Source organism: Labrus mixtus, chromosome 18 (assembly GCF_963584025.1).
Source record: "Labrus mixtus chromosome 18, fLabMix1.1, whole genome shotgun sequence".
In the NCBI taxonomy this organism is placed as follows: Eukaryota; Metazoa; Chordata; class Actinopteri; order Labriformes; family Labridae; genus Labrus; species Labrus mixtus.
In genome coordinates, this window is record NC_083629.1 from 15,635,251 (window position 1) to 15,650,961 (window position 15,711).

At 38.9% G+C, this 15,711-nt stretch overlaps 1 protein-coding gene across 2 annotated transcripts; it reads right to left on the reverse strand.

The window, feature by feature from the left end:
• Window positions 1-1,314: 1,314 nt before the first annotated feature.
• Window positions 1,315-14,353, reverse strand: slc1a8b (solute carrier family 1 member 8b). 2 transcript variants are annotated; one of them, XM_061063503.1, is made up of 11 exons: window positions 14,166-14,353; window positions 9,842-9,921; window positions 9,227-9,442; window positions 6,423-6,465; window positions 6,103-6,316; window positions 5,091-5,190; window positions 3,198-3,431; window positions 2,834-3,028; window positions 2,597-2,731; window positions 2,357-2,507; window positions 1,315-1,672 (listed from the first exon to the last, which is right to left on the reverse strand). In XM_061063503.1, the coding sequence occupies exons 2-11, from the start codon at window positions 9,883-9,885 to the stop codon at window positions 1,526-1,528; spliced, it is 1,479 nt and encodes a 492-aa protein (XP_060919486.1). In that variant the 5' UTR covers window positions 9,886-9,921; window positions 14,166-14,353; the 3' UTR covers window positions 1,315-1,525. The 2 variants fall into 2 exon arrangements, with proteins under 2 accessions (XP_060919486.1, XP_060919485.1); XM_061063502.1 differs by lacking the exon at window positions 14,166-14,353 and adding an exon at window positions 12,087-13,296.
• Between the last annotated feature and the right edge of the window lie 1,358 nt (window positions 14,354-15,711).

The following is a 15,711-nucleotide window of genomic DNA, read 5'->3' on the forward strand; positions in this document are numbered from 1 at the left end:
GGAAAAAGTCTCCTGTCAACATAGATTTGTACCTGTAATTACCATCTTTTACCAGATGGGGGAAACATGTCTGCATCTTTATCCCTCTGCAAAACTCCAAGTAGGTAAAGACAAGCCTTTTTTTGGTACCACAACTATTATCATCTTTACAGACTTGAACAACATCCTCAATGATAACCTCTCAACCACAACACCCTTAAGAACGGTAAATATGTCATGTTAAATGTAACACTGGTGTAGAGAGAGGTCAGGTAGCCCGGAGAAGGTAAGACTGGATTACTTCATGCATTCTTTCTATGTTGTGATTTGTTTATCGTGGCAGGATACTGTGATGTAATCATGGCATGCAAATAGAGTATATACTGTGCTTAATCCACAGTGCTCTCTGGTCATGGCAGCAGACTTTAGGGTACAGGCATGACTGTTGGATGCAGTCTGGAGAACACCCAGCCATATGGGGACCAGATCAGTTGAAGACATGCTCTCCCTCCTGTACTACTCTGCGACTCTGAACAGAGAGTGATCCTGCAACTTATGGTGGGTGATTCAGGTTTGGATTCTTATTTTTTATTTTACTAGATTGTTTTGCATAATGTTGTCACCACTGGCAAAATCTGGACATTTAACTCTTTATCTTGATGGATTGCTCCCTTAATAAAGTTAAAATACTAAAGATCAGCCTTTCCTCAAAATGTTTACCCTATTTGTTTTTTTTTTTAAATCCCTCCCAAAACACAGGTATTTATTGAGTATGATTTCAAGTTGGAGATCCTTAATCAAATAAAACCTCTCACTGAAGTTTGAGTGCAGCAGGTTTTTATTTAAAAAAAAAAACATTAACGCAAAATTGAAAGCACAGGTATAAAAAAACAGAATTGAACATCTTGTTAGCATAATGTAAATACTGCCATTCATGTTGCTTCACTGTCTATTTATAAACTATACATAGCCTAACATGGGTGAAGGTTCCCTTCAAGAAAAATAAATAAATACATCCTCTCTTAATGTGTTTCACTTTCAAGTCTTTCAACTTCCCAGAATAACTGAGATCATGGTAAGGCAACTCAAAACATTGAAGTCTATACCTGCCATCATACTTCATCAGGACAGCCACTCTGAGAAATGTAACCGTCAACACTGAGTAATGAACAATAATAAATGTAATGCATGTCGGTGCAAGACAATATGTCTGCAGATGCATTCAGAGTAACCTTATTAACATTGTGTGTACATGTGACACAATGCATTCCCCCCCTCCCCAACTTCAGTCTCAGTCAAATAGAGACACACTACATCAAGTAATGAAGGTTTGAGTTTTCAGCATGGCACAGTGAAAATCCATTCAAGCCGCTAAATCCTGACACTACAATGTACTCCATCCATGGTCTCATGTAGGGCTGAAACAGGTTATTACCAAAACCGGATTTTTCAGAGCCTCAGATGATGGTCCCTTATAGTCTCAAGTGAGGCAAGTCTTGTGCTTTTGAAGGCAGTATCATTTGCTGGCCATTTTTGTTTAAGTGTGTCAGACTTGACAGAGATTGTAGCAGGCCAGAGGTCTCTCCATCACATTCTCTCCGTCCACCTCAAACACGTAATCGCAGCGGTGTGTGATCAAAGGAGCATCAGAAAACGCCACACTCTGATTACCGAAGGAGATTACTGTGTCCCTCTGTGGAGAAGAAGTCATAAACAGTAGAGTTAGTTAAGATGGTAAAAGTGGTTCCCAAAGGAACAGTCACTTTATATAGAAAAAAAAAGTTGTCAAAAGGTTTGGTTGTTTCAAGATGTCATTAAAACTTGGGAAACAAAAGGGCAAAAAGGAAACAGATCTGACAGCGAAATCAACATAGTTACAAGTAAAATGAACAGAAAAATACACAAATTGTAATATTAGCTATTAAGAGGTGGGCAGGTCTTAGCTTGAAAAATTTGAGATTTCAGTGCTAAAAAAAAAAAAAGGTTTTAGCTGGGGGCAGATGGCCCAGCAGTGGTCATGCCCCATGTACGGACGATGTAGCCCTCCAAGCAGGTGGCCCAGGCTCAAGTCTGACCTGTGTCACCTTTCCTGTATGTTATTCCCAACTCTCTTTCCTGATTTCCTGCTCTATCCACTGTCCTCTAAAAGCCCCAAAAGGGAAGATAAAACAAGTACCACTCCTGATAAATCAAATCATTTGAGTCTTTCAGCCTTGCTAGCAGTGTGGCTGCAGGGACGACGATTGATACAACTTTTCCCCCTAGATTTATGTGATTAAATTTAACATGAAATAAATACTTGAGATTTCAAGTTGTGCTTTTCAAAGCTTTTAAATCCTCTCCCATACTTGTTGTCTTCCAATATTGTCTTCCTTACCCGGTGGGGGCCCCCTCCATTATCATCATCAGCAGTGGGAGTGGGTGGAGAAGGGGTTTCTGCTTTCTCAAAGTCCTTCCTACATAAATGAGCCATAATCCCAGCAGCCAAGGCATCACCGAGAACATTAATCATCGTCCTGAAGCGATCGCTGTGAAGAGATGGAAGCCAATTAGACATTGCCCCAACTGCCCCACTGATCCAATTTATTGTATACTTTGTTTTGTGTGTGGGACTCACAGAACCCAGTCGATGGCGACAATCAGGGAGATGTCGGCAGGTGGTAACCCCACTGAAGTCAGGACAATCACCATGGTAACAAGACCCGCTTGAGGTATCCCAGCTGCACCGATGCTGGCAGCTGTTGCTGTTATACTAATAAGACAAGATCCACGGTGTCAGAGATGTAAAATAACCCGGTCTCCAATTAAAAGATCGTATCATGGGAGGAATGATGACCTCAGCTTAAATCCTCACCTGATAGTGACGAGCTGACCAAAGTCCAAGTCATACTCGTTGACCTGTGCTATAAAGATGGCCGCCACTGCCTCGTACAGGGCTGTCCCGTCCATGTTGATTGTGGCTCCCACTGGCAGTACAAAACGAGCAATCTGCCGGTCCACACCACAGTTCTCAAGCAGGCACTTCATGGTGATGGGCAACGTGGCTGAGCTGCAGAAGACGAAAACAAAAGGAAATGGTCACATTGGGATACTTATCAGAAGCCAGAGGTGACGACCAGAAGGGTCAGGATCTCATTACAGTCTGTATTTTTTTTCAATGGGAGAATCCAGAGGGCTACATTTTAAACACAATTACAAGAAACCCTAACTCCTCTTACCTGGATGATGTGGCCAGAGCAATAACAAGAGCCTGCAGCAACCCTCTGATATAGGGGAAGGGGTTTTTGCGGGTGAAGAAGAAGTAGAAGAGAGGCAGCAGGATGAGGCCGTGCACAAACAATCCAGACAGGACTGTGATGAAGTACATGCCCAGCTTCTCACCCAGGTCGGCGGGATCTTGCATGTCCAGGATCTTTCCTGCCACTAGGAACACAATGCCAAAGGGAAAGTACCTGTATGGAGGAGAAGAGAAGAAGATCTTTTTCACTTTTGATCAGGGAAATTGTTTTTCAACTCCAATATTCTAGTGTATTTATGCAAGGGTAACTCGCATTTTCTTGACCAGAAAAGATCAGACTACTAGATATTGAATAACTAGCCCATATACTGTATATATTTATCATCTTTCCACTTTGCGAACCATGAACTCTTATTGCATATTTTCTCTCTTTCACCTTAAAACACTCTTGTGCACAAAGCCAAGTCCATTAAGAAAGAGGTTCTGCGTTTGGCGTGGATGACCTTGACTGGCTTGACCTCAAACTGATTCAGCACCATCGGGATTAATTGGACTGTGAGCCTTATCAAGCCGTACTGCCGTCAGAGCTTGATCTCACTAATGCTACTGTGGCTGAATTTACTTTTACGCTTTTACAGCAGATTAATGGCAATGACTTCGGAATGAGATGTTCAAAAGTCTCAGATCAGACTTAAGTTCAGGTGGCCTCAATGAATTTTTGGCTGGGCAACATCCGAACCAGTTTTATTTTTTATCAGCTCTGTTTCAGTGCTGATATCAGGTAATCAACCAAGTATTTGATAGGCACAGGGGACAATAATATGCCGTTATTGAAGGAGTGAGAAAGAATGCTGAGCTACAAACATTATCTCTATTGGCAAAAACAAAAACATAAGTGGCAATAAAGAGATACAAATACAAAAGTGGTATATAATATCTCACACTGAAGACTCACAGTTTAAGTTAACCTTTAGGCATTTTTTGAGACGGGGCTAAAAAGTTACATTTGTAGCACACTCAAAAAGTGATGGCGTATTCCAGTATTCACATCCTGTCTTTAGCCTTTTATTCCAACTTATACAAACAAACTTGTCAAAGCACTAGGTTATATTTACTTGTTTTTATTTTTTCTTTATGCAATGCTTTTTGTGTTTCAAGTTCTTTTTGAATTCAATTTAATGGACAAAATGTTAACTGTGCTTTCTAAATAAACGGACTGGATTGACTTTGCTGGCCGCACATTTTGTCCAAATGTCCTGCACCTATTTTGCCACCTCGTAATCCCCTCTTAGAGTAGCCATGGTGCCAATCGTTACGCCCTACCACTGTCAACCTTCTGTTTAATGGGTTTTAAGAAGGGGAGGGAAACCCATGACAATTCATTATTTTATAGATTCATAATCACTTAGATGAATGCTTGGTCAGCATTTGAGAATCTGACTTTGCAGAGGGTTTTCCGTACAAGAAAAATGACGCTAAATGAAGTTAGAATAGGGAGTGAGAAGATCAGGCCAAAACTTCTCTTTGCCATTCACACACAATAACACCGCTCCATCCTCTTCTTGATGCCATTCTTTTTAAAAAACACAGTATTCAGGCATACTAATTGCAGCCTTTGGGGATGAAGAGGTTAACGACATTTCCATCAGTGCCTCTTACTCCATCCACACAAATGTAATCCTGCAGTGGAACTATCGGCTCCCTGAGAAGGACACTTCAGCCGCCACCAGTGGATCTCCTCTGAGTTGCCGCCTGAGGTTTATTTTTAGGTATAATCTGGCTCTGTTGTGTGTTGTCCGTCTTTCTTTAGATGTGCGTGTTGAACAGTGTGTTGATGTGTGTGTGTGTGTGTGTTGAGAGAGTGCGGTCTCACCACATGGCAGCATTAATGATCTTCATGACGCACTCGTTGATGCACTGGCAAACATTGACCAGTGGCGCTCCACGTTCTCCCATCTTCCCCAGCAGCAGACCTGAGAACAGAAAGTACATTCACACGTGTTTAGTTGATAACCAATTCCACTACTGACCAATGTCTCACAAGTCATATCTAATTCAGGGTTTAGATATCGGAATAAGTTACCTAATTGACGGCATGTACAACATCTCTGTCTGCCTTAAAAAATACATATATACCAGTATATAAAGTTATTTAGAGTCACTTTTGCTAAATCTGGTGCAAAGCAGCTACATAATACAGCAGCATTGTTCTCCAGCACAGCATTAGATACGTGTATAATACATTTTCTACCACTTTGTACTTATTCCCCAGTATAAGTAAAATCATTTACTTCATATTCCACTACATTTATCTGATCTATAAATAAGTCAGTAGTATTTTACAAAAGCCTAAAAAGAAATAGTACAGCTGAAATTGTTGTTCTTTTATTCCCACAAATGTTCCAATGACACATTTATTTTATTCCTACCCAACCCTTGAGATGAGGAACCATTATAGCTAACTGCATCTAAGTACTTCAAAACCAGCTACAGCAGGGAAGTACTGCTTTTAGTGTGATAGATCCAAAAACGTGATAATATATATCACCCATCGTACCAGGCACAGTGGCTTTTTTTTCTTCTGTATTTAAATTTTGAAACGGTCAAACTTTTCTTTTAATACTGCTGTTCTTCATCTTCTTCAACACTGGTCATTTCAAAATAGTGTTGACATGACCTCTTTCTTATAAATAAGATTAACATCTACTAAAAGTTCAAGAAAGACTCTTTTATCCAATTTGAGTGATTTATTTATTCACAAGCTGTGAATGCTTTAGTTGAAACTTATGTAATCCATTTGTAGGGGCTGAAAGAAGTGTGATAATATATATTTATATACAGAATATACTTTTTTTGTTGTTTAAAGAGCCGTGTGGTGCACTTACCCATAGTGGCCGAGAAGATGACAATCCCAAGGACGTTCATGCCCTTGCTGGTGCTGGGGACGATTTTATACTTGATGTCAGGAGCCGGGGTGATCTCCAGGAAGACTGGGTGACCCAGTTGAGGGTTGTGATAGTCGGGCATGACGTACACATAGTTGGCCTGAGAATCTTTTACATCTGAGTTCTGAACAATGGGAACCAGGTCTGTGCGATACTGAAATAAAAAACAGAGATCTGTTATCATGTTATAATAATCATTCTTTTTTTTAAACGATACAGTACAATGCAATGATACAAGTTATTTTCTTTAATCGACTCACCTGCTGGAAAGTGGCTTCGATCAGGTTTGAGGGGATCATGTTCCTATAAAAGACAATATAATGACACATTTTTAGGAAATGACTGGGGTGAAGAACATACTAGGTATGACTCTTTTATTTAAAATAGAATTAAAAGCCTGGGAAATGATATTTTAGATATTACTACACTTGTTTGTGCAAAGGATGAAAACATTTGTATAAGATTTAACTGTGAGAGCCAATGTTTGTCTTTGTCAGCAGAGGAGAAAAAAATGTTCCCACAAGGATAGATTAGTAAAAGATATGAAGTAATGTTGAGCAGAGTGTTCCAAATCTCAATTCACGCTTTTGTTTCTTCTTTCCACTGATGAACTTCATGTGGTATGACTGACAGCAGGGCAGATTAATGGACTTTATTTTATAAAGCCGGCAATGACATTTAAAAAAAATCCGCTTTAGAGCCAACGTGGGCGAGAAGTCCTCGAAGTGTTGGGAAAATAGTGAACCCAACAGCGTCATGACTCAGAGCTAGCCAGACAGCTGATGAGGATTACATAATGTGATCAAAAGCCCCAGAGCAGCTCAGCGGTGTTCCCTGTGCTGTAATCGTCTTCCTCACTGTTGTCTTTTCAAAGGTTGAACTCAGGGTAACTGTATGTTAAAAAGCAAATGAATGAATGTTTCTGTAAAGTTGTTCTTTTCTGAGAAATCAGTGTCAATATAAAAAACCTGTGTGACTTTGATTGATGTTTTGATTTGGTCCCACACACTTCAAAGCTTTACTGAGTGAACTTAACAGCACTGATAGGAAGGTTTTTTTTTTTTTTTTGCTTGTGGTGTTTTTTTCTTATAATTTCTTTAAGGTAACCTGACCAAAACAAACCGTCTGTTAGATATTGTTTTAGTGTTTAACTGTACAAAGAATACTGTTAAATTACTAAATCACTTGTGCTTTACTTGAGAGCCAAATTTGATTTCAGGTGACCTGAAGAAGACCTCTGGTCGAAACATTGTGATTTTGTTTAATTCAACTTTTGCTGTGGCATTTGTGTGAGGACATATCTCATTTCACTACTTTAAACATCAGTTTAGAGGGGATCTTTACTTCATAAATCCCTCACACTGCTGGTGTTATTATTTACTTTACAAGTTTTACAAGAAAACCAGCTCGACTAATAAAAACAGAATGTATTTCTGTTCGTGTTCATACCAACTTAACCTAAAAGAATGAGCTCTACGCCTTCAAAGATCAGTGATTGAAATTCAGTTGTTCAGATTTACTTCCCCTTAAAACCAGCAGATAATTTATTTGACACCATATAAAAACAAAACGAGCCTTTCACAGTTTACCAAGTTCAATGTGCACGGTCATAGCCAGCGTCATTCACATCACTGTAAATACAGCAAAATGTCAGTGACACTAAAGCCTCAGAGAAATCTTGTCAAACACCTAAGAGGGCTGAAATGTACACCTGGCATTTGGCTTACAGCAACAAACACCCCGATCACAGCTCACAGCAATAATCAGGTTTAAGAAGCAGGTATTAGTGTAGCTCTGACATGAATGACATAAGCACATGAACTAGACTGCAGACCATGTCTAACGCCGCATACTGACAAGGCCTTCTGAGAAAGTGAAGGCTTAACAGATCACAATTAAGTGTCTCCCTATTCTTAGCCAGCCTGCTGTGTAGAAATGACTCTGCAAGTACCTTACAGGCACTTTTATTCTTTCTTTTTGTTAATTTAATGCTCAAACTCTGCCCCTGACTTCTAGTTGAGGGTTCCCATTTCTTTGGTGGTATGAATGATAATTCAATAAAGTCTGCAGCCATTCTATGTTTTATTATCGTTTTAAGCTCCTTAAATGGTAGAAAATGCCACAATTTCAAAAATCTTTTGATGCAGAGGATGTCTTACTTCCCATTGTGACAGTCATGTTTCACCTGCAGCCACTGAACGGATCCTTTGGGACTTTGTGATTATAGAGCTTCCTGTCCAAGGCACAGGAGGGTCACAAGTTTAATTGGTCTGTACATTCGGCTTTATACAGTCTGTGGTCATACTGTTTTGTTCTTTTCTTAGGGAATCCTCATCCTAGAAAATCACACGCTCTTTTGCTGTTATAGCTCTAAATTATTACTTGCTGCGTTCACACATCAGTGGACTCCAACATTTAACAGACTTTGTACAGGCGGGCAGGTCAAAGACTAAAGAATTTCCTGGTCCACTGATTCAGATATTTGCTGGTTTATTTTTTGCCCCCCCTGGGAAATGTCTGGACATTTTCAGTAGTGTCCTGGTCTACCATTCCCAAATGATAATGTCTCAATAACTGTTCTGCAGATAGACAATTATCCACCAACATTTTGAACACATACTCATAGATCCCAATGGTGAAGATGTTTTTATACCACTGGGTTTCAATCAAGCTTCTGTGACAGGAAAAAGGTTATCCAGTGAAATATCTCTAAACAACAAGCACGTCTGCTAAATGTAGACGTTCTTGGTTTCCAGAGGATGAACCTTGATGATGATGATTATCCCCCTGACACTTCCTCTTTTTTAGTTATCATTTCAGATATATGCTGCATGCTGAATTTAGTGTTATGCTTAAAGTGTTGCAATGCCAGATCCAGCCAAACAGCATGACTGTAAAATACATATTTCATCATGGAAGTAGTGTTATTCAGAATCATGTCAGAGGTCTAGCAGAGCAGCATACAGCTGGTATAGACACAATCCAGTAATAGAAATGTTTGAATGACAGCGCTCCTCTCACATTTTTCACTATGATGAGAACTTCTGTGTCTGTTAATATTAACCTGATGAGGTCCAGAAGAGCGTCAGCGGAGGTCATTACAGGCCCTGAGCTTGCGTGGTGGCCTTCTTTCTCTGAGCCCGTCCCCGGATGAATGATGAGCACCAGGACGATGCCAACGATGACAGCGATGAAGGTCGTCCACAGGTAGTAGGTGATGGTCAGGACCCCCAGCCGGCCACTTGCCTTGGTGTCCATGGCTGACAAGCCGGACATAAGACTGGGAGAAAAAAAAGGGTAGGTGTCTGAATAGTTCCAAGTTAACTAAACTGAACACTCAAGCAGAGAATTGGATTATTAAGTTCCATTATATTTTAGATTATTTGAAAATGATATTCCTATAAAAGAAACTAAAATCTTTGATTGAAAATGTATTCTTTTGTTCAGTTATTGGATACTCTGTCATGTATATATTTGAATTCATATTTAGAATTTTTATTATCAAAACATGTGGAGACTTTGGGGACATTTCATTCATTGGAAAATTACAAGTAAGGTACCAACATTGTTCAACATTAAGGACAGTTTATAAAGTAATTTCATAACACTAAAATGAAGATCCTGTGTTCAATCTTTTTCTATTGGGGGTTTTCAATCAGAGCACGGGAGTCAAACTTACCTGGAGGTGATGAGAGGTAGAATCAACATCTTTAACATTCTCATCAGCAGTTCTCCAGGGAAGGAGAAGTAGATCTTAGCCTATGGGAGAAAAACACCTGAAGTCACTTTATTTCTATCACTTCTGATTCTTTCAGAGCATTTAATCAAAAAGTAGAGACCTCTACTGACACTTCTTGCAAAGTGCAGCCATGTTTATTTATTTTGTACTTATGATACTGCCTTTTATAACCTTCCAAGAACTGCCAAAACGTAAATTGGGATTCAGCTCTTTGGATGGGAAGATGTGCTTGTGATATGCTGACAGTTTTGCAGATGCTTTGAATTCTCTTGATCATGCATGTCATGATTGTTTTATTTTTACTTTTCAAAGGTCCTATAAGGACATTTCTTTCTTTTTTTAGATGTATTTTGGGGCTTTTTACGTCTTTATTGTTGGGACAGGACAGTGGATAGAGTCAGATACCACCAAGAGGAAGAGGGGAATGACAAGGGAAAGGAGTCATGGGTGGGATTCAAACCCGCTTCTAGCCTCTGTACATTGGGTGCGCCCAACCATTAGGCTACTGAGCCCCAACTTTGATTTTCTTTGGATCTAGGAGCCACAATGGACAAAAATGTACCTCCTATCTCTATTCTGATCTTGCCTTGTATACACAACAAAATGATCGTCTTTCTTACTTTTAACAAACATATTTGAATATTTTCTGAAAAAATAAATAAGACCAAACTTTCTAAACCCAGTATCAAACACAACAACATTTTTTTTCTCATATTTTTCTAATATTTCTAATTTCTTTTCTTTATTTTGAAGTAACTGAATTGTCAAATATTTTTGATTCCTCATTTTAAGGCGAGTGTGTTTCCTAACATTCAAAATGCTTTCTTTGTTGTCAATTATCTCATTGTCCTAAACCTTTATGTATTTTAATTTAACTCTGAACTGAATGTGACTTTCATGGAAGCTGTCTCAGACAAAATGTTGGCGCTCCATGTCAGGTGGTTGCTGTTCCAGAAATCATATGTATGCCATTTTTTTAAGACTTCTTTTTCTTGACATTACAAGCCCAAGGTTATAAAAAGTTACTTCTTAATATCTTAACTGCTGCATGTGTCACCATCTTGGCTCAGTAGATGATGTTGCTTAATGTTTGAACGGCTGCTGTAAGCGTGCACACGAGGCACAAGTCAATGATGAACATATAATGTGCTTAGTCAATTAAGGGCATCTAACATAACACTGACTGAATGTCTGGAGAACTCTAAGCCTTCCCAAAAATACACGTTTTAAAAAGTTTGCTGAATACTGTAGAAAACTTTATTAGAGAAATCTCTTCATGAAATGATAACTAGAAGTTATGACACAAACAAAAGACACTCTTCAAGATGTAACAATTCGCACAATTCCCGAAAAAGGAGCTGTAAACAGGACACTGACACCCACTTTTTATATAAGTAACTACAAAGGGAAATATTCTGCTCTCTTATTGTTAAGTGCTCAACTTTGCCTCACATGTTTTTCACCTGTGTCGTAGTGAGATTTCCTTTCTGACTTTGGATGGCAAAGTAAAATAAGAAATAAAGCCAATTATCGTGAACAAACGCTCTTGATTTAAATCCCTTGATTGGTTACGTTTAGGCATCGGGAGTGACTTGGTAAGGGTCAAAGAATCACAGTCCAGGCCAATCAGAGGCAGAGTTTTGGTGGGACATGACTTTTCCATTTGAGATGGAAAAAAAAACTCAAAGCAGGAAGTTTACATTAGCCTAGTTTTGCCTCAGTTCATTTTCCCTTTCAAAGGGGTGTTTTAAATGGGTAAATACCAAATATCTCTGACAATACAGCCAATCAGAGCAAGGAAACATTTGATGCAGCAATAGGCTGCATGGCGAGGTAGCTGATTCCAAAATCCAAGTCAAGGACATTTGGAGTGGCCATATTTTGTACTTCACACTTACACATTCGTAATCAATGTGAACTATGGTCGGTTTGTTTCATACTGACACAATGGCAGATTCAGATAATTGTAATGACTTACGCTTAAAGCATATATCATATAACTCGTTGATTGGCCAGACCAGAATTAAACAAGATGAAAACCTGGCTCGGCCTAAATGTAAAGTTAATTTGCTTAAAAAGTAACATTCCCACGACAGAGCAGCAGGGTTATGTAATGGATAAGTTTAGGATTCAAAGCCAGTCACAATGCCTTCTGTTAAATGTATATCCATCTATTTATTCATACCTGTGTGGAAAGGTTGAGTGACCTGAGGAGAAATCCAAGCACACAGCCAGTCACTACAGCAATGACTGACAGTGTCAGCAGGCCGTTCCTCTTGCAGTAGTCCTTCACATACGCCCGGACTTTAAGCGACACCATGTTGTTCAACATCTTCTTCAAGCCCTCCATCATTTTTAGACTCAGTCCGTATGCGGACAGACCCCCCCTCCCCCCTGAATGAAAATGATATCTGAATCTCCTGGTGAGTGAAGTCTCTCGGTTTGTATCCAACAAGATCCCGAGGTGGAGAAGAACTTCCACTGAAAGAGATCAAACGTCTGTCCTGTCTCACTGAGGAGCTCCTCCAGTCTGAGAGAGGAAGTATTGACAGTCTTATTCCTAAGACATTGCCTAAAAGGATTATCCCTATCTCATGCTAACAACAAGTCCTCCACGGGCACTTAGGCTTATTGAAGAGGCTGGAGACAAGAGTTCAGCACTGATAAGCTCCTTCTCGTTATAGCGCATTATGAGTTATTACTACTCAATGCCTTTCAGTCATCCCATTCATAATACAGGTACTTGAATGTTGAACTCAGTGACATGCATTTGGCTTTAATATGGACATGGTTCATAGGTCAAGGTCAACACCAAATTCTTCTTACATTTAGATTCTACATTCTCTAGTCATTGTGTTTATGTTTTATCTGTCAATGCGATCACACACAAAGAAAAAAGGGATTGAAAAGTAGAATAAATGAGGTTCATCTGAACAAGATAAAAGGTGTTGTGCGAAAAAATGTTTCTATTTGAATGACAACTGATTTTTATTTTACTTTTAAGGACATATTTATGTAACGTGTATGTCAGCAGAAGTAAAACTGTAAAAGGTAGAATCACGTCCAGTAATTAGAAGAAAATAATCCAAAGAAAGAACATGGGAAAACACAGTGACATAGTGCCTGTTAGCAGAAATCACGGCCCTCCATTGTTAGCAGCAGCATTATTTAACCGTCTATTCCTGCTTTTAGTTTGCATGTCTCTTTATTTCTGCAGTCAACCTACGTCTGCTTGCGTCACAGAGTACATGAGGACTCGGGAACAAATCCAACTCTCACTGTCCAACAATGTCTCCCCACGTCACCTGTAACCAATCCAATAATGTCTAATCCTTGTCTTTAACAATGCAGGAAGCACAATCAACAAACACAAGGGACACCCACAAACAATTGTATTTGAGATTTATTAACTTACAGCCACAGTTGGCTGATGTTTACTGTGAAGCACAAGACAGTTAGCATCTGCATGGTGAACATAGTGAGGCATTCATCAACTTAAGAGCCAGACATTTCCCTCAGGATTCAGTAGAAAAACAAATCAGATGAAGTTGTTTCTCCTGCCCCCAAGTGGCCAAAGAACCAGCTACTGCAGCTACATTCACACTAATGTGATCATGCAAGCATCCCCCCAAAAATACAACGCTAACGTGCTGATGATAAAAGGGTTATGACTTGTTTTTACCATGTTCAAAATCTCAAAATGCTTATATTACCAAATAAGAAAAAATATTCTCAAAATACAAAGTACGTCTTATGTTGAAGGAATTGTCTTGGATTTTGCATGCAACGGAAAAAATCAAATGTTGACCTTTGACCTTGCATATGGTGACACTGTATGAATAGTCAAGAGGTTATAAAAGGGATTTTTGCTCATGTTTCTGAAGAGAACATTAAGCTCTCCGCCCTCCATTTTTCTTGAAATGAAGTGGACTTAATTTGAACCAAAATAGTTTTTTTTTGTGAGTTGTTTGGCCTCCAACACTCTGCACAGAGTGACAACATACATAGAGTAACAACGCATTAAAACAATACAATATATTACAGTTTTTTGTCAGTGTGTTGTTATACCGACTACAACAAAACAGTGTGACAAAAGTTGTGTTAGTGTGTTGAAACTCTGCGATGTTACAGTGTGTTGTTAGTGTGTCACACTGTTCTGTTTCAGTCATGTCATGCTGTGTTATTATTATTATTATTGTTATTATTATTTGAAAGCTTTGTGTCCATGAAATTTGCACAGGCAACGCCTTTTTTCTTATATCACTTAAGTCTGGCTTTCCTGGTGGCCAGTTCACTTTCTTCGATGGTCTCTCGAGGCTTGTCCGGGCTTCCATTACCTCCCTCTTCTGGCTGGCTTCAACACACAGCCTCAATCTGCTCAACCTCAATAGGAGGATCAGTGGAACTGAGTTGGCACACTCAGTTGGAGCCTGCTCTGAGATGAAGTTACAAGTACTAGGAGCCTGTCCAGGTTTCCAAAGGTACCAACTAAAATCAGTAACTATATTTGACAGTCAGAGCCATATGCACCAAGAGTGACAGACTTTGTTTTGCATGCTGCGTCTGAAATGTGTCTTCAAAATAGAAAAAGTGGAGACAGTAAAGGTTGATATTTTTATTTTCTGCTCTTTCTTTCTTTGCAAAGTGGTTCGCAAAGGCTTTTTTTTGTTCATAAACAAATGTGTGCTGCCCTCTGCTGGTACTCCAGGATTACAAAAACGTTCTGTTAGCAAGATACTGATTTAGTCCAATTCCAGATACTCCAGATTTTTTATTACCACAAAAAACAATTACACATTCAAAGCAGATCATGAATCTTACCTAACAGCAGCACAGTTTCTAAGCTGACCTACATTTGTGGCACTATCACACAGCCTTTTATACGATCACAATCACAATCACTATCCTTTGGGTTTATCGGTATAGAGGACTGACTTTCAATTAGCATTTTTTTCATATCAAAACTAAACAAAATCCATCTCCATGTGATTAAAATGCACGATAGCTGCTTAAATAACTGTGTTTAGGAAGTTTGAATGTTCTCAGTTGGCCATACCTGTCTGTTAAATGCACAACTCTTCCTCATAGACAGGGAGGAACTAATATCAATGTCATGCAAAGGGATGTGAATCAGGAACTTTAAAGTTAAAGTTCCTGATTCAAAGACGTAAAAATGACAGTTTAAAAATCAAATGAAGGATTAACTTACTCCTGCATTTTATGGAAATTAATGTATTATTACACAATTGAATTAGCCTAATAGTTCTGTGCTTCTTTTTTTTTAAGTGCATTAATGAGGGTGTACCTGTTTGATTCTCTGCTAATTCAAATTGTTTTGGTGACTGCCCAAACAAGAAGCATAACACACAAAAAGTCTAACCTTCTGTGTGTAGCCTAACATTTTCTAGGATAGCCTACATAAAGTCATCTTTACTTAATAATATTAAATGAACAGTTAGGCTAATCCACCATGTCTGTTAATCATAAATGCTTAGTTTTCATATTTTTTTCCTTTGTCCTGTTAAGTTGAAACATGTCATCAATTTATTGTATTAGGATAAGATAGGATAGGATATTAGGATAGGATAGGATAGGATATTAGGATAGGATATTAGGATAGGATAGGATAGGATATTAGGATAGGATACGATACGATATTAGGATAGGATAGGATAGGATATTAGGATAGGATACGATACGATATTAGGATAGGATAGGATACGATATTAGGATAGGATAGGATACGATATTAGGATAGGATAGGATAATACTTTATTGATCCCCAGAGGGGAAATTCGGGCGTTACAGCA

Excerpts from the sequence above, each read along its gene's own strand:
- slc1a8b (XM_061063502.1), bottom strand. The coding sequence starts at position 12,254 with ATGATGGAGGGCTTGAAGAAGATGTTGAACAACATGGTGTCGCTTAAA. Across the intron at positions 9,922-12,086 it reads CACTCAACCTTTCCACACAG|GCTAAGATCTACTTCTCCTT; the intron begins GTATGAATAAAT and ends TTTCTCCCATAG. Across the intron at positions 2,508-2,596 it reads GTCGCCATCGACTGGGTTCT|CGATCGCTTCAGGACGATGA; the intron begins GTGAGTCCCACA and ends ATCTCTTCACAG.